This window comes from Pholis gunnellus, assembly GCF_910591455.1.
Source record: "Pholis gunnellus genome assembly, chromosome: 22".
In the NCBI taxonomy this organism is placed as follows: domain Eukaryota; kingdom Metazoa; phylum Chordata; class Actinopteri; order Perciformes; family Pholidae; genus Pholis; species Pholis gunnellus.
This window is the reverse complement of record NC_136549.1, coordinates 16,427,635-16,450,238: the sequence shown is the minus strand read 5'-3', so window position 1 is coordinate 16,450,238 and position 22,604 is coordinate 16,427,635. Positions and strand designations below refer to the sequence as shown.

The window sequence follows — 22,604 nt, the reverse complement described above, 5'->3', positions numbered from 1 at the left end:
GAGGTGCAGTACCTGTAGTTGGCCACCAGGCGGCACAACGTCATCTCAAAAGAGCTTTTTTTCTTCTTTTTTTTACAACCACTTTGGAATTAAAACATGGCAGTAAAGGGTAAAAAAAAAAAGAAGAGAGTAGGAGGAGCCAGCCACTGCAGGACTGAAGCAAAGCATCTGAACTTAGTAAAAAATATCAAGTGTGGGATTAAAAAACAGCTGGAAGACGGAGTTTGTGAAGGAATAAACCCCCCCCCCCCCACCACGAGTGCTGCTGGACAGACAGGCGACAGACAGGACGGACGGACTGACTGAGGGACAGATGGGACAGAGACATGGAGAGGGTTAAGACCAGTCAGGATAGCCCACCGGTTACTGATGTAGGAGGGAATGTGGCCCGCACTCACGGCCACACTCTTGTTGTTGTTGGCTAACGGCGTTTGTGAAGAAGAAGGGAGAGAAGGAAGATTAATGAGGAGACAGAGCAGGATTAGAAACACACACACTGTTGATATTATTCATGTTATAGTTCATACAGCTGAAGGACGGCAGGAAGCAGGTAAACGCCATAACACAGAAAGACGGGCGTTTGAACATATTTGATTAAAAAACAATGTTTTCTCAAATATTTTTGAATTATTTCTTTAATTAATAGACTAATTGCTGAGTTTATAAAATCCCCAAAAGTGGTGAAAAACGTCAAAGGAGACGACTTTAAATAGCTAAAAAAAAATCTATGATGAATTATATTATATATTATATTAATAACTAATAATATTGTTTAAAAACTAATAATAATGATTAAAAAGTGCAAATACGAATGTATATTTGTGTATTTGTTCAGGTAAAAATCAGCAGTTAAATATAAATAATACTAAAGATGAGATCTGTAGTAAAAGGGTGATAAGAACAAAGCAGTACATTGGTTTTAAAGTGGCCTCTGTGGCTTTATCAGAGCTCTAAAACGCCCTTTTTCTTATTCTAGCCGGTCCTGGTCTCTCGGAGGACCTCGTGCTGGATCAGTACCTGGGGCGGGCAGCTCCAGCTTCGCCCTCCGGAGCTCCGTCATGGACGCCTGTAGCTGCTCCACCACAAAGTCGTCCTCGAAGAAGAAATCTTTGGACAAAGTCACCTGCAGAAACTCCACCAGCTCCTCCATGGACAGCTTCATCAGGTGCTCTGTCGATCACACACACACACACACACACACACACACACACACACACACACGTCAGTAACATGTTTGAGAGGCGGACGACAGCTGGTAGCTCTGTGCAGAACAAACAGGCTCACTCTTGTGCAGTTTGAGGATGGTGTAGGACATGGTGGGCAGCACTCGTTCCCCCTCCAGGATGTAGATGTCCCAGATCCTGAGGGTGAGAGTGAAGGGAGTCTGGAGGGAGACGGAACAAAAAGGTCAGAAGATCTCACTGTCTACTGTCCACAAATCCCTTAAAAAAAGACCAAAACTAACTCAGTGTTCGTCCATCTTTCAGCACTTTCTGACTTCTCTACCTGCTGCGAATCCTAAACTAATGTTTAAAGTTATATTTAAATAAAAAAGCCTTTAACAGCAGGACACTAATCTTTAGAAAACGTACCCAAACAGCCTTAAACTGTGTATTTCTTGTACACTTGTTGGCACCAATACGTTGATGTTTTTAGTCTTTTTCATGGGATTTGATGACAATAAGAAAAATACAGAATATCACCACACTTATAGTTTAAAAGTCAGACTTCAGTGCAGATATAAAGTTGTTTTTTCTTCCTGATTTCAGATGAGCAAAATATGCTTTTATTGTCATTCCAGCAAATGAATCACTTAAACATTAAACATGCGTGGCTTTGGGAAAGCTTACGCAAAGAAATGTGGCTTTAAAAATAAAGTTAAAAAAAGTCCTCACTCTGTCCAGGAAGCACTGGAAGAACCACTTCATGGTGTAGAGACTGGTTAACACCTCCTGGGCGTCCTGCAGCAGCACAAACACACACACAGTCTATTCCGTGCATTGATGTACCTCCATTATAATCACATGACCACCCTCGACGGTGTGTTAATAAGTAATGCTTCTGAAAAAACACAGGAAGTGTTCTAACGTGATCACATGACCCGGAGTTGTCTGGGTGGATGTCTGGTATTATGAGCAGTTGCTCCATTATGCAGCACGTGTTGCATTATTGATGTTTGTGTGTCTCACCAGGTGCTTCTTCAGTTTGGGCATCGTCTTCCTGAGGACGCGGTCGTGGTGCTCCTGGAAACGCATCAGCTTCGGGAAGCCGGGGATAAAAAACCCTAAAAAAGGTGACCACGACAAAGGACAAGGTTGTTAACGTGGGACCGTCTAATCTCTTTCTCCCTCGCCCTCTAACGTCAGCACGTCGGCCGCAACCCAAGCTGGCATCTGATCTGTTTTTACCGTGCATGGCGTGCTTCTGCCCGGACAGTAGCTTGACCAGAGCCCAGAAGGCGTCCTCCTCGTTCATGTAGATCAGCAGCAGAGCTGTGATCTGACTCATGCCCTGGCAGTAGCCCACCTCCTGCAAAACACACAGAGAGAGAGAGGAGTTGATTTCTGACTAGAGTTCTGCATTCAGTGGGAAAACATTTGTTGAAATGACTTGTGTCCTTGAGGAAATGGATCTTTGCAAATCCAGTAAAAAGGAAAAAAGGCACACGGACAGATGCTGAGAGTAGAAGAATAGCTGGAGTGTGAATGACTCACCGTGTTGTAGATGGAGTAGGCTGTGAGGACGTGGAACAGAGCCTGCTGCCTGAGAACACAAACCACCAGAAACACTCAGTTTAGAGCCGCGATCCACGCTCAGAGCTTTGGTTCTGTATTCTAACAGCGCTGACTTCTTTCGACATGCTACTCTATGACTCTTTATGTCCGTTCTGCAGACACGTACTTGACATCGTAGCGATCCATGAACATGATGTGGTCCCTGTAGGTGCGGTTCACGTCCAAGTCGATCTGCCGGATGTCTGGGGAGAGTCCTCTGGCTCTGGCTTTTAGTTTCTATCGAAACAAGAGCAAACGGTCAGTGACGAGAGGAGACATTTTCATTTAAACTGTCCTCAAACACGCCGTGACGGAGGCTGATTCTATGACCCGTGTGTGGGAGAGCAGGACGGTGAAGATCCCCGGCTTCGTACCTCGTAGTAGTCTTTCTTCTCCTCCTTCATTTTGGGAATGTCGAGCAGCAGACACCACACCTGCCCTCGGAGCTGCAGGGGAATTCCCTTATAGACCCTCCTGACCAGCTGGAAGGGAACAAACAGCAGGAGGTCATTGTTAGAAAGAACTTCAAAGAAGAGAAAACACCTTCATTCAGGTTTATAGTCTGCCGGATCCTCAGGCTGAAAGATCAAAATACGTCTCCTCCTCACATTTCATCTTTTTCTTATTAATAATTCGTCTTCGTCGCAAAGTAGAAAACGGGTTTTCTTATAAATAAAGACTAGTGATGTTACAGCCTTAGTTTTTAGGATTTAATCATCGTTTTGTATGTTATCTTTTATCCCTAATTTATTTTATTTAGTCATTAAAGCAGATTAAAACATTTCTGATGATCGATTCATTGTTTACGTCATTTATTAAACTAGTCAAGTCTTCACTGCTTCTTAAAGGTTTTATATCTTTAGACATAAATATCTTTATCACCTTTGACGCCATTGAATTTTTATGGATTCAATAATTATAATAATAATAATCATCAGTTGCAGCCAGAATTAGTAAAATCTTTGTGTTTGTCCAGCAGTCTTTATAATAGAAAGATTACTTTTAATTAGTCAGGTGTTGTTTTACCAGGAGATTCAGGACTAACTTGTATTAAACCTTTGAAAGCAAAGTGGAGAAAGACTCAGTTTTATCTGTTGAGAGGTTGATGTTGCTGCAGACCAGAGACTCTGAGCTTCAGGCGGTTCCCTAAAAGATTATTCAAAGCAGAGAAAAACCCATCGAGCAAGCTGCTGATGTCAGAGATACAAACAGCGTTTGTACTCGGCTCTCATCCCCGAGCAACAAGCTGAAAGGGCTTCTGGAAGGTGAACCACGACCATCGGGCTGGACGAGAGAGAGAGAGAGAGAGAGAGAGAGAGAGAGAGAGAGAGAGAGAGAGAGAGAGAGAGAGAGAGAGAGAGAGAGAGAGAGAGAGAGAGAGAGAGAGAGAGAGAGGAGAGAGAGAGAGAGAGAGAGAGAGAGAGATTGTGGGCAGAGAGACAGAGGCAGAGATAGGCAGAGAGAACTAGCTCCAGAGACTGCCATGCATGCAGAACAGTCCAAAGTAATTCAGCGCTCCACAGAAGAGATAGAAAATCATTCCGGACTCCGGGGCGAGGAAGATTAAGTCTTAAAACCCAAACTGCTGGAACAGCAAAGCTAATCGGAGCAGTGAATCCTCCGTCCGCCGCTCTCTGAGAGCCGAGCAGCCGGAGCGGTTCTACGGCAGGTAAGGGAGGCGACTCTGAATGTGCTGCTCAGGTGATCGACGGGACGGACCGAGTTCACCAAGAACGACCCCGAGGCCGAAGGTGAGGAGCGGAGCGATCTCTGCTCTTCTACGTCGTAGAACAATAACAGACGGAATGTTGTTTTAAAGTGAATGGATTCAGTCAACCGGGTGAAACATAATGTTGCAGATGGTGTTTAATAAAATCTACTTTGTTTCTAGTTTCTAGAATAACTAATGAAGTCTGTGTGATTGAGTTTGCTCCTCGCTCTCCTGTGTATTGATGAGCATCTCATTACACATTCATTCACACAGACCTGTGTGGACCAAGTTCATTCATAAAACATGATGTCATCCCTCTCAGCTCGTAGTGGCCGAATACGACTCAGATCTGACGTTTTATTTCATTATTTATTTTGATCTTTAACCTGAAATGTGTGTCGCTTTGAAATAAAATCCTGTTGAGAAAACTGGTTTACAGAGATGTTAATGAACTCACCTGCATGTCAGCGTATGTATGCATGTCATCGCCTCAGATTAATGACATTACGTGTGTGTGTGTGTGTGTGTGTCAAAAGCCTACACTCCATCAACCTCGTATCACCACACGTGGGACTCACGAGTTTCTGGTGCGACAGCCTTTGTAATTAGGCTCTGATGAGCGAGTCAATGAGAGCATCTGTTAGCACTAATCATCCTTTCACTGTGTGTGTGTGTGTGTGTGTGTGTGTGTGTGTACTCGAACACGCGTGTCAACATTTACACGTCTGTCAATCTGTGCATCTTTTCATTTACCGTGTCGTCACAGTGACCAGATTATTATTATTTTTTTTCACCTGGAGCTCGTCAGAAGGTGTTTATTGTTGTTGTTTCCACCGGGTCGCACAGATGTTTTGGTCTCTGGTGGTAAACGACCACAACAAAATCCCACCGGAACACCAACTGTCTGGTGTTCTTGCACCAAAACAAACATGGCCGACAATCAGCAGATCGCACTGTTTTGTATGCAGCGACATTTGTGCTAAAAAGGAGGAAAAAAAGTTTGGTTGAGATGCTGGATGGATACCTGAGTTCAGGTGAAGCTGTTTATTTACAGGTACGTCTCCCTCAGGTGACAAACAAGTGATGTCATCATCAGTCGCCGACATCAAACAAGTTTAAAAAGATCGTAATGAGAACAACAACAACAACAACAACAACACCGTATGATTTCATCCGCTGATCAACGTTGGATGAAACAGACTAGAACAGACCAGGACCAACTGACACAGACTAGAACAGATCAGGATCTGACCCAGACTGGAACAAACCAGGTCACTGACCCTGAATAAAACAGACCAGGTCCATCTGAAGCCAACGGACCCAGACTGGAACAGACCAGGTCCCCCTGACCCAGACCCGGGTACACAGCTCCAGTCTTACTCACTGGGTCCACCCCCCTGACTCCACAGCATCATCCCGTCCAGCTGAACACAACAACCTGGAGCCGATCTCGTGGCGCGTGGACGCTTCTTTGCATCTGCTCGGCTCTCCCGTGCGCTCCTCCTTGCGGGCGGAATGTTCTCAGCAGCTGGCGAGTGAGGAAACGAAACCCGGAGACGTACCGAGCGTGACCCGCCTCGCTTCCAGCCGAGCTGACGAGGAGGAAAGAGAAACATCCCCGAAGCTTTAAAGACGAAAGAAGCGGAGCGATGGTGACGGAGAGAGAGAGAGAGAGAGAGAGAGAGAGAGAGAGAGAGAGAGAGAGAGAGAGAGAGAGACTGAACAGCTCCTCTGTGTCCTTGTTGGTTCACATCTCTTTGAAACAAAAGGAGGACGCGACGCCACAGAACGAGTCTCGCTGAGGTCTCTGTGCCAGACACGAGTGCATTTCACATTTCAAAGCCCACGCGATAAATCCCCGCTGAAAGCAAAAATGAAGGACACGGTGAAGCGCTGCAGGCACCACAACACAACCTGCCACTAAATAACAAAAGGCCCTAATGAAGGCCGCCTGAACTGATCCCCCCTAATAGTCCAGGTGGGAGTCTACATCTGCTGCTGACAGGACGACGGCAGCAGAGGACTTCTAGGTATCATATCGATAGGTATCTATCATAATAGAACTCTCTGAAAGGGACGATTCTGCCCAACTGGTATTTTTACTTTAATACTTTCTACATTGACTTTGAGAGAAATCTTGAATTTAAAACTTTTGCTTGTAACAGAGTATTTTGACAAAGAGGTATTGCTTTACTTGTAGTACTTCCTCCACTACCACATAGTACTGACATATATATTTTAGAGGGTGAAGGAGGAGGAGGAGGAGGAGGAGACAAACAAACGGTAGATCACCTTGTCGCTGTTCTTGTATTTGTCCCAACTCTTCAGCATCTTCAGCCATTTTCCGGTCCTCTCCCCCTCCACGTGGTGTCTTTGCTGAGCGGAGAGAAGAAGAAGAAGCGACGCATTAATAACTTCCTCTCTGTGTCTGCGTTCACGTCCGCCGGGAATCTCTGTCAGAGCGAAGTGTTTGTACTGTTCAAAGTGGCTCCGAGCCGTCGAGATGCTCTAATTAAATCCTCCTGTAGATGTTGATCAGCTTTTCTTTTACACAAACTGATGTTTTAGAGCAGAACAAAGCACATCGGTCAGCTCTGGGATCATGGATTGGATTTTAATACCACAAATACATCACTTATACACATCATGTGAGGGAAAAAGGGAGTTTATTATCTTGGCTAACATGGTGTCAATAATATTGATATTTATTTGAAATGCAGTAAAAGAGACGTAATGAAGTAACTCACCTTCTCCTCCACTGAGTCGTAGGATGGAAGTTCATTCTTACTGAAGAGAGAAGAAGAAGAAAGAGAAGGATTGAAGAAGAGGAAACGGTCTTCAGCTCATCTCTTAACCTCGGAGTGTATTTTTAGTTTCCTCGTGCCGTCATGTGTGGAAGAATCATAGTTTAGTCAGAAAACAACAAAGCTGATCGATGAAACGACGGAGTGAAATCCGGGTCGGCGCTCGTCTCTCTCTCTCCGACAGGAACATCAAACATGTCAGCGGTCGCACAAACAGGAAATAACAGATTAGACGTTCCTCGACTCCTGCAGGAGTTACTTTGTGAGCGTTTCTCTTTACAGCCACACTGCAGGTACGGAAGCCCACAGGGGACTTTATTCAGAGAATAATATCAACGTGATAATGAAAATGTAATTCCAAAATAGCATCATTCTGTTTCCACACGGTTCTGTTATTGGAGTAAAAACTTTCAATTTTCATTTTCATGTTCAGGTTACATTTTATATATTTATATATTTATATAGAACTCAAATAACACAAACCTTTGTGGAAGATAACAATGCTTTGTGGACTTACATTTTCAAGTTCACATTATGATTTCAATAAATAAACAATAAAATATAGATTTTATGAGGTCAGCTGAAAATGAATGTTTGATCTCTGAATATTTTCTCTTTGCTTCCTTCTTGTTTTCAACAAACAACAATGTGTCAAAATTAAGATGAAAAGTGACAGTTGAGCTTTTTGTCTACGATGTTTTTCACATTTTAGGATCAGAGCAAAAATAGCAACAAGAAAAAACGAAAAATTCCTTTCAACAAATAAACTTTCCTCTTTAAAAAAAGAAAGAAATTAACGCCAAATCAGGTCACTTTTTCCAGGAAATAATGAGGACGTTATTAAGAAATAAGAGACCCTCAAAATAAAGTCGTGCCACAAAGGTGAGCTCACTGCAGACGTGAGTCCTGATGAGGTGTGTCGGTTTTTAATTATCATGAATTAAGCGATTACACAAAACAATCACATAACCCTGATGTTCTCTTTTCTTTCCTCCCTCCATCTTCCACCGCCGATGGTCTGGATCGTTCCACTCTACGCTAACACTGATGCCCTGTGATTGTGGCTAACCAGGCTGCTTCCTGCCGGCATGTGCCAGTCTATATATATCTATATCCTATATAAATATATATATATAAAACGTGTGCTGTCTAAGCCACAAACACACTCTCTTCTCAGCAACACTCGTCTCTACAGCCTCTCATTTTCCCCCTGTTCCCTTCAATACAGTTCACAGTGGGCTCTGAATGGTTATTCATTGAGTTATTAGGAATAATGACGGGTTATGATGTTGTTTCTGTGCGAGTTCTTACTGAACGAAGCCAAAGCGGTCGACGACTTTGTAGAGGTGGAAGTTGGTGTCCTCCCAGGGCTCCACGGTGGCCTCCTTTCCCTGGAGTCAAGGAGAGAAAAGCGTTCGTATCACATAAAGACAGACAGACGGTGAACCGGGAACAGTTTCTATCAGTTAATAAATGAAATGTACTTTGGGTTTTAGACATTAACTCAGTGAGTGCTGATGGAGCATCGCTCTGTTCAATCCAAACTCCATTCAGAAAACAAGCATTCTAAATGGACTCGTCGAATGGATGCCGACAATCTTCTTCTGGATTGTGAAGAAGAAGAAGAAGAAGAAGGAGAAGGAGAAGGAGAAGAAGAAGAAGAAGAAGAAGAAGAAGAAGAAGAAGAAGAAGAAGAAGAAGAAGAAGAAGAAGAAGAAGAAGAAGAAATCAGCATCTTCATGTTATTATTTCTGCGTCCTTTTCATCCGTTTTGTGCAATTAAATCACTTTTTTGGGGTTCATACTGCTGTAATAAACCAGATTAATTCATCAGCACGAAAAAATATGAACACACACAAAAACAACAATGTGTTGGTTAAAAGAAAACTAGAATAAATAAAGTAAAAATGAGTCAGCCATTACAAAACATTAGGATCAAAATGTGACCTTTTAAAAGACAAAAACTATGAATCAGTGAATCTGAAAAACACCCGACGACGTAGACGATCAGTCGCAGCGCTGCAGCTTCTTCCCTGATGCCCGTTGAGCGCTGAAATAAACGGTGACTTCTGATGATTGAGCTGCAGATTACATGCCGCCCACGTTCTTCAGGGGCAGAGAATCATGTTTTTGATTGGCTGCTACATTAGGAGGGGAGCCACGACTCCGCCGCCCTCGGGGAAAGTGTGCGGGCGTGAGTGCGTTTATGAGAAACCGTGCATGAGTGTGTGTGTGTGTGTGTGCGATTAACAGGTGTGAAATGAACAGCCAGACGCGCCCCCCCCCCCCCCCCCCCCCCTGCGTCACCGTCTGACTCCAGGCCTCAGAGAAGCTGGCTCTGTAGTTAATTCACCATCATGGACCAATGACACAGACAACCCACAATGGGAGCGCGTGAGCGTGCGAGGAAGGATTTAGGAAGAGAGACGAGCAGGGAGAGAATATCAAAGAGTGTGTGAGGAAAAGAATAAATGGGATGAATAGAGGACAAAGAAAAAGTTGAATAAAGAGTCAACGCAAAAGCTCACACCATGAAGTACAAAAGTATAGAAATGTCGCAAATCGATTTGAGGCTTTGTCGTACTGAAAAATGAGTCTCAAACTGATGCAAACACATTTAAATCCACGTCCGTTCAAGTTTAAAAGGTTCCCATAATGCTTTGTGGAATGTAAACAGGAAGTATAACGTTGCTAATGTTACTTTTTTAGCCTGTAATAGTTTACATTTTGACAAATTGGCTCATCAAAAGTATCCAGAATTAGCTACTAGTATGCTAGCTACTGTATGTACAGAGAACTGTCACTGGAATACTTTGATACTGAAGCTCCAAGACGTAAAGTCTCAAGACGTAAAGTCTCAAACTGCACAAAAATCCCACGTTACAAGAATATGGATGTGAGGAAAGCTTCACCGGACAATCTGAGAACTTAGAGGAAGACACAACAGAAACAATTCACTCTTAATATTCTGCATACAGCCACAGAGACAGAAGGCCTGTCCGTGGTTTCACAGGTCTGACGATCAGATGTTGAGGTTGAAATATTTCTAAATTCGTCTCCTCCCTCGGCAGAAATGCAGCAGCTAAATAAATAACTCAAACACACACACACATCTGTGGTGACTCAAAAGACCTGTGTGTTTTCATATCCCGCCTCACACCATCATCTGACACATTCATCATTTCTCTCCCTGCTTTAAAAATCAATCAATGTTGGGGGGGGGGGGGGATTCAAGCGGGACTCAGCGCTTCTATGATTGTGTGTCACCAGAACCTCGTGATCGACTGCACTGATTCGGTCGTGTGTGCTTTCTTAAGCCGTCCAGGAGTTCTATTGTCTATTAACCGATTCATGACAGTAAATCAGTGGTTCCCCTTCTTTGTTTGTGTGCTTTTGACCCCTTAATACAAAAGCAGTATCACCTTTGTGACCGATCCTCAGAGGATGTACCACGCAGAGGGATTCCTGCTTCTCACATTGTTTTATTTGAATCATTTTTAGAGGCCTGAGTGTGTAATACGGTTCAATTTATCCCAAGAATTAAGCTAAAGTGCAGTAAATTAAGAGATTGCTTCAGTATTTAGATTAAGATTCATACGGTATAGGAAAATTCAGGGGATCAACAGTAGGGTTCATCCTCTGGGGATGATGAATATCTGTACAATATTTCATGACAGTCCATCTAATAGTTGTTGAGCTATTTGAAAAACCACCTGTTTGCTGAGGTATTTCGCTTAAAACCACACATGTGAACTTCATGGTTACAGTGGAGGAAATGTCAGGGGTTCAATAAAAACAGTCGGGTTCATCCTCTGAGGATCATGATTATCTGTACGACATTTCATGACAATCCATCAAATAGATTTTGAGATATTTCGGTGTGGAGATGAATACAATAGCCCAAAGTAGCAAAGTCAATACATCTTAAAATGTATTTAAATGCGACACTTTTGGTGAAGATGTTTTAAAACAAATTTCCCAAAAATATCAGCTTCAGCGATCGGCGAGAGAGAAAACAGACAGCAGTCAGTAAAAGAGAAACAAAAAAAAACTTTCTGCAAAGACAAAACAAATCATTTTTAATATCCGAACGCCGGCTGATGTGCGTGTGGTCGGCGTGATAACCGAGTCCATTAAACTCCTCCCCGTCCCCGACAGCGACAATGACACTGATTGAGCACTGATTGTGCCTCAACACACACACACACACACACACACACACACACACACACACACGCGCACACACACACACTATAAACACCTCCATCATCTCCTCTCTCATAATGAGGCAGCTTGATTATGCAGCCTGCTGGACTAAATTAAAAAAAGACTAATTTACAAACCGAGCGTGGTGGGCTGCTCCGACTGATACCGCCGGGGCTGTGAAATAGAGGTGTCACTCAGGAAACATTTACACACACACACACACACACACACACACACACACACATCTGTCTTGCACTGCCCAGCCGACACAGTAAGCGTGCAGCCTGCTGAACTTACACACACTGTGGATCATCAATGAGGCTTTTATAAATGCTTTATTTTTAATTTCACTGAGGATGCTCCATCTGAAATGTGGCTCCTGCATCGTAACCACAGCCTTAGATGAACTCATGAACACATAGAAAAACACACAGCGGCAGATTCTGCACAACGCTCGCTGGTATTGTTGTGTTTCACGGGCAATAAGGCGGATTTCAGCACCACAAAAGCTTATACTTGTTCAGGGTGAAGTATGCTCACTGCTGGCTGGACGGAGCGCTTACCACACCTTGTCATATTTGGCGACGATCTCGGCCCGCTCCTGGTCAAGTTTCACCGCCGCGTCCTGATCAGACGCTGGAGAGCAAACAGAGAAAATAAACAAAAGGAAGATTTAATGAGCGTCGACAGGTTTTCACAGACATAAAAACGTTAAACGCAGCGGGCTCACACTCTTTGTGTTTGTGGCAAAATGTTTTTCAAGAGAGGAATCAAGTTTGTTATCTCTGAACGCTGACGTCAATGTGTTGCAAAACCTGCGTCGGAAAATAAAACTGTCCCAGTGAGCATTTTTCCGTTGAAAAGACGTTCAAAAGACGTCTACGCCCACCGTTGAAAAGACGTTCAGAATTGGTTCAAAAGTGAAAGTTTTTTCGCCGACTATTCATAGACGGTGATTCAACGTTCACGCGTAGACCAGATTTCAACGGGATTTGCAATACTACAATTTTTCGTCCTCTACATTGTGCTAATAATAGTATATCCTCATTTTAGATGCTTACTAAGAAACCACATCCACATTTATCAGTTGAAAGCCAGTATCGCAAATCCCGTTGAAATCTGGTCTAAACCTAAACGTTTAAACAACGACTATATATAGTCGTCTAAAAAACGTTCACTTTTAACCGTGTTTTAAATGCCAAAATGCATACAGTAGGCTACTTCTGGGTATAGGATGACAACTAGACAACCCACAGCACATTAAAAGTTACATACTTATTCATAATACATTAACATTTTTCACTTAAAAGGACAACACAATGCTTTTGATGCATTTAGATTTATTAACAAACAATGCATGAACAATATAACACGAAGTATTTTTAAGCAAAATGAAATGGAACAATATAAAAATAACATGAATTACATTTATTAAATAAAAGCACAATAAAATGGAACAATAATATAACAAAAATAAAGCTAAATAATCATAATATATTAACATTTGGATCTATTAATGAACCATATAAAAATAACAAGAAAAGCACAATAACATATTAAAGCTGAACAACTATGGAAATAAAACTAGTGTGGGGTAAACATAACGTTTTTTTCCGCTTCAAAAGCCACCCCCACCGGACCTCCCAGGAGCCTGTTTGAGATGGTCTGCCATGGCTCTGTCAACTGCTGACTCTGTGGCACTTTGGTCGGACCGTATGACAGCCTCTATAAAATTAGGAGAATAGCATTATTGAATATAGTAGACCATGAAATGAGAGACTTTGACTGTACAACCATTCATTAAATGTATTTTGCATATTAGAACATATATTACCTTTAACAACGGCGTAGACTTCAGTTTCCCTGAAGGCCCTCTTTTTCTTATGACCACCTCCTTTCATATTGAAAGTGGCCATTAATCTGTTTGTGAAGAGTCTGTGAATAAGAAAACGCATAGTGTCACTTAAGCTGTTTCAACTGTTCAGTAATGCTCACCTGTTTAGAATGGCTCCATGATGTCCATGCCATATACATTTTATTTCCACTTCTTTAGTTGTCAGATATTACCGTGTTGGTATGACGTTCATACCTGTCCATGATTTTATTTGTGGCATCTTTGATATTCTTCCCCCCCACTTTGGCCAGCAGATGAACCTGTTTAAAAATAAAGGCGCACAATCTATTGCTCTGTGCTCTTAGAGACCGACTTCAGTTTTTTCATAAATGTTTAAAGCTTAAAAAGAAATTATCTTTAAAAATCTTTTCTTTTTTTACCAACAATGCCCGCTGCTCAGCATTTTGCAGCTTGCCCTCCAGCTCATCCAGCTCCTTGTTGTTTCTTAATGTTGGCACCTGTCTCTCAAGTCCTTCGTTCTCTACCCCTCTCCCAATTCTTTTCACTTCCTCAATGAGGTCCACCAATTTTCCCAGCACCACCCTCTGGAATTCTTTAAAAAAAAACATTAAATGGTCATTGATGTAGGTTTTATAGACAAATCCCTCAGTCTAAAAGCTATTACTTACTTGCTGTGGACATCGGAAACAGACTTTTCTTGTTGCCTGGCGAAATTGATGGACAGATGGAAAAGGAATGTTATGATACTGTGTTGAACATGTCAGTCAAGTATTTTGTTGAGTCATACGAAGTTGAAAGTCAAAGAAATTAGGAGATACTTTCAGGTCTTTATTACAGGGCAGAATGTAGTACTTTGTTAGTGGTTAAGCCTCACCTCTTTGTGTTTGTGTCTGCGGACTTCTGTGCCCATGGTCTGACAGTTCTGGGCTGATGGTGCTGGCCTCTAGGTGAGTGCGTACAGAACCTAACAAGAGTAAAATCATGATACATTAGCATGAACAGTGTGGAATGTCAATGAAAAATGTTATTAACTTCAGAAAAAGACAGAGTGTGTAGAACACCCCTCGAGTGCAGACATGGACAAGTCCTCTCGTAGAGACGTGTTGGAACCATCATTAACAGATGTGTCGGATTCCACGTGTGCAAAAGATCCCTCCTGTCCACCATCAGTTGTGTTGGAAGTAGCTAAAGCATCAATTTTGGCTTTTCGTACCCTCCATTCTTTCAAATAATTGTAATCCATTATTGTTTGAGCAGACGTTTAATTACTGTAATGTAAAATGTAGTTGTGTTAGATTCAGCTTGTGCGGAGAATTGACAAATTCAAGTACATTTCATGTAGACAACTTACGTTGTCCATGTTGTCCATGTGGGTGTTTGACAGGGAAGATGCCTGTAAATAAACATATTGTTACAATTAGTACATTGTTAGGTAGAATTGCATTATTATATTACCAAATAAATATAATTGGAATCAGTTACAGTTACCGAGAAAAATACATGCAATTAACTAACAGTTTCTTATCAAAATGTTGGTGATTACAAAGGGGTTACACCCAAATTGACTTTTGCTAAAAGGCTTAGGCTAGAATATATGTAGAAAAGATCAATCATTATAGTAGCCCTTTATAATTTTAAATCAAGTTATATTGAAGAACTTTAATACAAGTTGGATAGTATTAAATGTTGATCAGTATTGTGAGGTTTACACTGCCTATTTATGGTGAATAAAACTTTTCAGCATTATTGTCCAGTTAAAAAAAGTTGTACAAAAAATAATGAAAATGTACTCACATGTAATAAGTAACGTGTCATTAATAAAGTAAATACAGCTTACTTATTACACTATTAACAAGATAAATATTACTAGCTATTACATTTATAGAGTAACATTCTCAACATTGTGCATTACACTGTATTATACTGTACATTTTTTGCTGTTTAGCATGCAGCAACATACAATGTTTTGGCCGTATTGGTTGCAAAACAGGCCTTGTTTACTTCCTCCCCCATCCAATCTGTAATTAGCCCCTCTCGCGTTCTGCAGTGTATTTCCGATGCGAAATGGGTTTTAAAAGTACTTTATAGGTAACGACAGTCCACGAAGCCAAATGCATTAGTAACACCAAACATACACATACTGTACATTAAAGTCTGGGAGACTATTTAAGTTTACTTTTTACGTTTAATTTGTATCGTCGCAGCAGCACGTGCTAAGTTGGCATGCTAACGTTACAAGCTAGCACAAGCTAGCATGCCAGAACGAGCAGCCCATCCAGTATCGTGTGGGCAGCATAAAGTGAAAAAAATTGTTATAATTTAAGGTTTAAAATAGTCAATGTACTTACAAAGTATGTGGAGCGTTAAGCCTTGGGTTTAGTAGCCCGTTTCTCGATGCTCTGGAGCCGCAACGTGTCTGCTGCTGTTCGTCTCTGGCGGTGCAGTCGAAGCTCCAGACTGTGGCGTAGAGGACTTGCGCATGCGCGTTACAGCTGTAAGCAAACTGTCTGATTTAAAAGTAATGTATTTAACGGACCAGATGATGATGTCCTGGGAGGTTCTTGTTGACAGCACAGAGTCTATAGTTCCATATTTATGACGTTTTATATGAAACATTAAATGCGTTGAAATCGCGTCTTCCTATAGACCACATATCAACGGCCAGCATAATATCATTTTGGAGAAATAAGTTTAAAGTAACCAAAATCGCGTCTCTTTCAACCTACAACTGAACACACCATCAATATTTTAAAAGAAATTGGTGTTTTGTGACACGTTGATATTGTAACCGTAATTTAGCCGGTTGAAATGAGGGTGAAAATAGGTCTAAGACGTTCAGACCCGATTTCACCGCGATTTAAACCAAATATCAACGTTGAAATCCGGGTTAGTGCTCACTGGGGTTCCAGACACAGACAACAAACCAGGCTATAGAGCATAAAGTTAGTATTTTAACACAGTAGACGAAAGTACATGACTTAAGGCCTTTGTATCACAGGGGCGACGTCACCAAGAAACAACACAAAAATGCGAAATACTCGCCTGCCAATATTATACTGTGTGACTAGGGCTTTTATTGTGAAAGGTTAAGGTTGGACCAACATTGCGACAGACACGCTGCTGACGTTATCATGACTTAAAAAAACAACTACAACCTCAACACCTTTAACACAGACTATGGTGCATGAATGTAGCCACTAGCTTTACTTAAGAGTCACACACACACACACACACACACACACACACACACACACACACACACACACAAGCTTGGTGAGGCCAGCGTGACCTCAGCCTGAGAGAATAATGTGTGTTTACCAGAAGCAGCTCCTTTAACACTGACAGCTGTTGTGACTGAGAGACGTCACTGTGACACAGAAAGCTTTTTTTTTCTGTCTTTGCCACATTGTGTGAGCTTAAATGTGTTTATACGCACAACACAATGAACACACACCTCTCACCTCTAAATCAGTACACCCCCCCCCACACACACACACACACACACACTTCCTGATTCACACACACACTGTATTAAGTGGGGTCATGTTGTGTTTATGTTGAGTACAGTGTGTAGTAATGGAGGCGTGGGATGAATCATACCTACAGGCAGTGAGAGGAGAAGCGTGAGACACTACATGCTGAAACCATCACAATAAACTGAAGAGGATGAAATATTTACACCAACTGACACTGAAGGAACTGATGCCGTCATGTTTTATTATTACTTTTTTCTTAAATCATAAGAAGTTGCCTCTCTGGGCTTGCAGAGAGTTTTATATTTCACCGTGTTTCTTAGTTGTTTAAACGGGTTTACAACACGCGTGATAAAGAGTGAGATAAAGCATTTATTACAGTGATTTTAGAGAAGTTAATCTCTCTTCCTCTGCATTTTAAAACCTTTACGTTCATTTGCATTCAATCAGACTTCATCCGTGTTGAACGTGAGATACAAATGCGACAGATTCAACCCAGCAACCCTTTGTTTTCAAAGGTTCAGTTTGATGGAGATCATGGCGTCTGTTCTCTGACAGGAAGCACATGAACTGAACCGATAGAAACACGCTGAGTTTCGGCTAAACTGCAAATAAACCCCGTCTCTGGTTGGAAGAATTTCCGTATCGTGACATCAGCACAAACTATCAACTACAAACCGCTTTAATCTCAAACCACCGCCTCTGGCCTTCACATCGTTTGAACCCCATCGAGAACTGAAGATCCCTTTTCGTTTTAACTTTTTCTTTTTTTTTCATCCCTTTTTTTAACAGGAAGCACTTGACTCCAGCCGTCCTCCGGCTTCCTCTCCGGGTCTCTGGGGGGGGGGGGGGGGGTTCGACGGGAGGAACTGGAATTCCAGAACGCTCCGAACAAACATGCTCCTTATTGAGCCGGCTGGCATTTTTATGACAGGATGGTGTGTGTGTGTGTGTGTGTGTCAGTGAAAGGCATGTCGCTGTGGGCTGCAAAGAGCACACAGCAGGAGACGACGCTGTGTGTGTGTGTGGGGGGGGTGTAAGTCCATACACAACAGTCTGGGGCAAATAAACAAATACAGTAAAACCCTTTTTTTTTCTGCTGGGAATTCCACCCCAGGAGGCCCCGTGGTTCCCATAGTGAGAGCGAGAGGAATTGGGGAGGAAATGTTATTCAAACTTCTCTTTGCAGCGGAGCTTATAGCCTTAACTCTGAGCCCCCTTGCAGACATATTAGTATTCCACAGCGGCCTGACTTAAGCTAAATGCAATTAGAACCCTTTTCATGCCTCGAGGATCACAGTGGAGTCCGTGACGGAGATCGGGGGGTCGTGCGTACGTTTGTGTTTGTGGTTCGAGGACTTTTCTCTCGTCGGACTCGTCCAGAGAGTTTTTAGAGGAAGAAGCGTTTAAGACTTAGTGGCTCTGAAATGTGTTTAACATAATGTGCACACAGAGAGGACGTGTCTACACTGGATTACGTTAATAATAGAGGAAACTTTATTAAGGAAATTCTCATGAAATGAGATGATATTTTGTTAATTAAACATTGCTTAGTTGGGCAATTGCATGAGCTCTGATCGCATTTTGGCCTTAAGAGAAAAACTAAAATGTATCTGATAGTTCCTGATTAAAATGCACATTTTGGCATATTTAATTTAAGGACATTTCCTCTACAGGTGCTTGCGTTTTGACGACATTTAACAATTAAGAACTTCGCATTTTATTTTAATAAATGAAAAAGGTTTTAGTAGAAAAACATTCCTCGTAGCGAAAGCTTGGAACAAAGCTTTGGTTTGAGTGTCAAAACTCAGGTAAGGTGTTTGGTAACAGTACAGAAACTTCTCACTTTAATAAAGATAATAGATTATAAGTCACAACATGTGATTATTAAACAGGACCTGAGTGCGTCTTATCCTCCCCTCCCTCCACTGAGAGCTGACCTTTCACCTCCTCGGCTCTGAGCTGTCTGTCCGTCCTCAGCGGTGAGCCGACCGACCGTCTGTGAGTAAAATGTCCCTCCTGTCATCCACATGGCCAGCTGGACGCTGCCCTGTCACCCCCCCCCGCCCCCCCCCGCCCTGCTTCGTGCTGCATTCAGGTCACGTGGGAACTTACCGTCAGCAACGAGGGCTAAAAAACGAGTCACCGGTGTTCATGCACGAGAAACTGTCTGAAAAACCGTCGTCGATAATTAAAAATACAGGAAGTGAGGTGTGACTTCCCGCTCTGCAGGGTTTCACAGGTGACGCTGCACGTTTGATTTGAATGCAGCAGCTTTAAAAGCAGCCGTGATCTGCAGGTTTACACTTCCTCACTTCTTAACAGCAAAGTGAAAACCTGTTATTGCACATTCAGAGTCGTGTTGATGGGAAAAAGTTAATAAAAGAGGCGTGAAAAGAAAGAACAGAGTGGAAATTATGGTTTGTCTTTCTTTGTATCTGTTAGTTTGAATTATTCTGTTCTCTTATCCTTGTTACATCGACTACATGTTGAAATAAAGTTATTTATTTTGAAGAAACAGGAGTTACTATAATTGTTTTATGTTATTTCTATTAATTTTATATATTTTTTAAACCCTTGGTCACTGATTTATCGATTTTTATTCTATTTTGAAATTCATAAAATGTAAATCTAGTAGTTCTGTACACGAGAACCCCCAAAAATCTGTGAAATACTACCAAATACTACGAGCCCCCACACCATGAAATATAAATACTGCAGTCGACTGTCAGTACGGAAAGACTGAGAACACGTAAACAGTTGTAGAAATATGAAAGCCAATGCATTTTATTTTACTAGAAACTTAGTTTTTTTGTCAATAATCTGCAGAATTACTTATAGGAATCATTAGCTGCAGTCTTTGTTATCTTATTTCTATGATGATTTTCACAAATCAAACATTTTTATTCTCATCTTCCCACTTGAGAAGAAGCCACATTTGGATTTCGCAGGTAAACTATTTCCATTTAAAAAGGAGGAAAATATGTCTCAAGACTCCACGTTTCACAGTAACATCTAATTCTGCCGGCGACCACCACAGACAGTACAGGACGTGTGACGGGAAGTGTTGAAGGCTGCATTTGTTCCTCATCATCATGGCTGTTAACGACCAGCGCTGACATCCAACAACACGACGACCGTAATCACGGCCTCCCTCGTCTCCTGCGCTCTCCTGAAGCCCTCTGAGGGCTTCTGTAATGAGCCCTCTTTGTTCTTTATGCTAAAGGATCACTGCAGCTCTCTGTAAACCGTGTTCTTGTTGTCCTCTTGCGTAGATGCCATCTGCACCCAAACAGCAATAATAATAATAAAAGTCATAACTGTGCAGAGGTTTATTGGGAGAGTTCACTTGGTTCAGCTGCGGTGCGTTCAGGGCCCACATTTAATCACCACACACGTTTCAGAGCTCCTCAGCGTCCAATTATCCACTGTGTGGTCACTAAACATGCAGGAAACAATCGGTACGAGATGATTTCTTCATTTGCTGCAGTCGATATCGTGATAGCTTCTCTTGTGACGTTTAAAAAGCAGAAGTGTTGCAGCTTTTATTAAAGGTGATGGTTAAGAATTCTGGTTTTAGTTTCAAACTTACTGAACTTGTAACGGATTTTAATTTCTTAAGATTTCCAGTGAGAGTTACTGTCGAGGAGACATTTTGATTCTGAAAGTTCAATTTCAGCCTTTTTGTTAGTTTACGGTTGTTTGACATTTAATAAAGTGGCTCAGGTGTTGCTCCATCTGTTGTTAAATTGGCTCAGATTATGCCCTTTTGCACTTTTCTAGGCAGAAACTATTATTTTCTTGAGACGGGGACGATGCACTATTGTTTTCCAGGGTTTAACTGCACTTTTGCACACATTGAATAACATCCTTCTTGCCTGATTAGTCCCCTAAAAAGTGGGCTGGCCGGGATCAGGATTGGTTGAAATTGGTTTGCACAAGCTTACGTAAGCACACGTCAGATTTAGTTTTAAAAGGAAGATAATAATAATATTTTTATATAAAAATAGAAAGTGCAATTAATTTGCATATGTTGTTAAATTGATGCACAATATGACCGAGGATGTGATCTAAAAGGGTAAAAAGTCCTTTTTTATTTCATCCTGATTTTAAATCAAACTAGAAAAATGTAATCCGAGCTGCACGAAATGGATTGAAACAGGTTTAAATATGCAATGTGAAGCATCTGGGACAATCACTTCCCCAAGCAATGCAGAAGCAACGCCGCCAAATTTAGGTAAAACTGAAACGTGTAGCAGCTCAAAACAAGCTGAAACCCTCACAATGAAGTCACCCACTTCACAACAAGCAGCTGACGAGGCGACACTTCACAGGACGCTAATACGTGTTATTACGGTGCGTCCAAAACAATCATCTGTCTCTCCCGGTCTGCATTCACAACCACGACCTCGACCGCACGTTAGCACGCTAGCACGTAGCACTCTGAGGTTAGAAGGCATTTCACAGCTCACCCTTATCCGCATGCTAATGTTAGCACAGCATATTAGCATTCTAATATTAGGGCATCATATTGTGTCTGCACGTAATAGTTAATTTGAGTGTCGACACTTGTCTGCTGCTGAACGGGTGACATCATTTGGTGTTTGTGTGAGGAGTGACATCGGCCTTTGCAACACATCATCACAGTCACAGCTCACCCGTTGCATGTTAAATGCATATTAATAAGGTATGGCTAAATGTTTTACAGGACATCCATGTTCACGAGATTACACTTATTTAACAATATTTAAAGTTACTTGGACATCAAATAGTTCTGCTGTGCAGGTAGCTCAGCGTGCAGCAGCAACATGGCTGCATCCATTCTCCTCACACATATTATATCTTAGGAGCTATTTGCAGTGACCGTGGATTCAGTATGAGCTTGTTAAGACTAAACCAGATCTTAATGGAATTTTGTACCAATATTTACTACTTTTGCATCCTCAAAGGAGGTAAAAAAACATAGAAAATCCACCACATTCTACATCAGATACACTGAATTACACAGGATTTACACTTAGACAAACGCATTTAAATCAAGTAATATAAACCAGTTAAAACAAAAACTCTCACGTGTACTTGAAATGGAATATCCACCCCAGAATCAAGTCACTCTATGCATCCGTCACACATCAGACTATTAAGTAAATATGTACACTTAAGCAACAAGAATGAATCACTTCATCTTTTACCTCTTTTCAAGCCGCTCAGTGGATCCTCAGAGCGAGTCGGAGCTTTAGTCCGCATTGGTCAACCGGCTCCAAACAACCAAGAGACAACCTGAACTACCTCATCCCGTCTCCGCTCCCTCCCTCCCCGCCGCCGCCGCCGCCACGCACCAACAGACGGGAGGGAGGGAAATATGAGCGAGAGAGCAAAAAGAGAAGTGAGATCAGCGAGTTGACAATGCTGCCGTTTGTTGTGCTGTAGCCTCACGACCGGAGAGACGGGGACAGAAAGAAATCTGACTTCAGGAGCGAGTCAGTCCCACTCGCAGCATTCCCCACCCAAACACAACAACAACACAACAACAAGCTCTATTCAACACATCACAGAGAGGGAGAGAGAGAGGGAGAGGGAGAGGGAGACACAAGGGGCTCCAGCCAACTGAAGGGGGAACTTTTCCAAATGTCACAAAAGTAAAACGTGACTGTTCACGAGTTTGGTCGCTTCAGTTTAAACAAAAGCTAAAAAACAAACATCTAAAAGTTCATTAAGCTGATCGAACCACCGCGATGTGATTATCTATGTAACAAATTCAGCAATTAAACTATTTAAAAA

General features: G+C 42.0%; 2 protein-coding genes across 3 annotated transcripts in view; both read right to left on the bottom strand.

The window, feature by feature from the left end:
• usp6nl (USP6 N-terminal like) overlaps nucleotides 1-22,604 on the bottom strand; it is a 34,654-nt gene that overhangs the window by 3,932 nt on the left and 8,118 nt on the right. The window contains exons 3-14 of the mRNA XM_079183615.1: nucleotides 12,064-12,131; nucleotides 8,601-8,680; nucleotides 7,233-7,272; nucleotides 6,778-6,861; nucleotides 3,149-3,256; nucleotides 2,902-3,011; nucleotides 2,715-2,763; nucleotides 2,409-2,529; nucleotides 2,190-2,284; nucleotides 1,896-1,961; nucleotides 1,285-1,384; nucleotides 1,018-1,170 (exon numbers count right to left, since the gene is read on the bottom strand). Coding sequence (XP_079039741.1) covers nucleotides 1,018-1,170; nucleotides 1,285-1,384; nucleotides 1,896-1,961; nucleotides 2,190-2,284; nucleotides 2,409-2,529; nucleotides 2,715-2,763; nucleotides 2,902-3,011; nucleotides 3,149-3,256; nucleotides 6,778-6,861; nucleotides 7,233-7,272; nucleotides 8,601-8,680; nucleotides 12,064-12,131 — 1,074 coding nt within the window. The remainder of the gene's footprint in view (nucleotides 1-1,017; nucleotides 1,171-1,284; nucleotides 1,385-1,895; nucleotides 1,962-2,189; nucleotides 2,285-2,408; nucleotides 2,530-2,714; nucleotides 2,764-2,901; nucleotides 3,012-3,148; nucleotides 3,257-6,777; nucleotides 6,862-7,232; nucleotides 7,273-8,600; nucleotides 8,681-12,063; nucleotides 12,132-22,604) is intronic.
• LOC306713788 (uncharacterized protein) lies at nucleotides 12,997-15,804 on the bottom strand. 2 transcript variants are annotated; one of them, XM_079183617.1, is made up of 9 exons: nucleotides 15,699-15,804; nucleotides 14,702-14,743; nucleotides 14,564-14,618; nucleotides 14,225-14,314; nucleotides 14,019-14,054; nucleotides 13,770-13,942; nucleotides 13,585-13,649; nucleotides 13,330-13,430; nucleotides 12,997-13,220 (listed from the first exon to the last, which is right to left on the bottom strand). In XM_079183617.1, exons 3-9 carry the CDS (start codon nucleotides 14,568-14,570, stop codon nucleotides 13,114-13,116), a joined length of 579 nt encoding a protein of 192 aa, XP_079039743.1. In that variant the 5' UTR covers nucleotides 14,571-14,618; nucleotides 14,702-14,743; nucleotides 15,699-15,804; the 3' UTR covers nucleotides 12,997-13,113. The 2 variants fall into 2 exon arrangements, with proteins under 2 accessions (XP_079039743.1, XP_079039742.1); XM_079183616.1 differs by having other exon boundaries at nucleotides 14,225-14,618.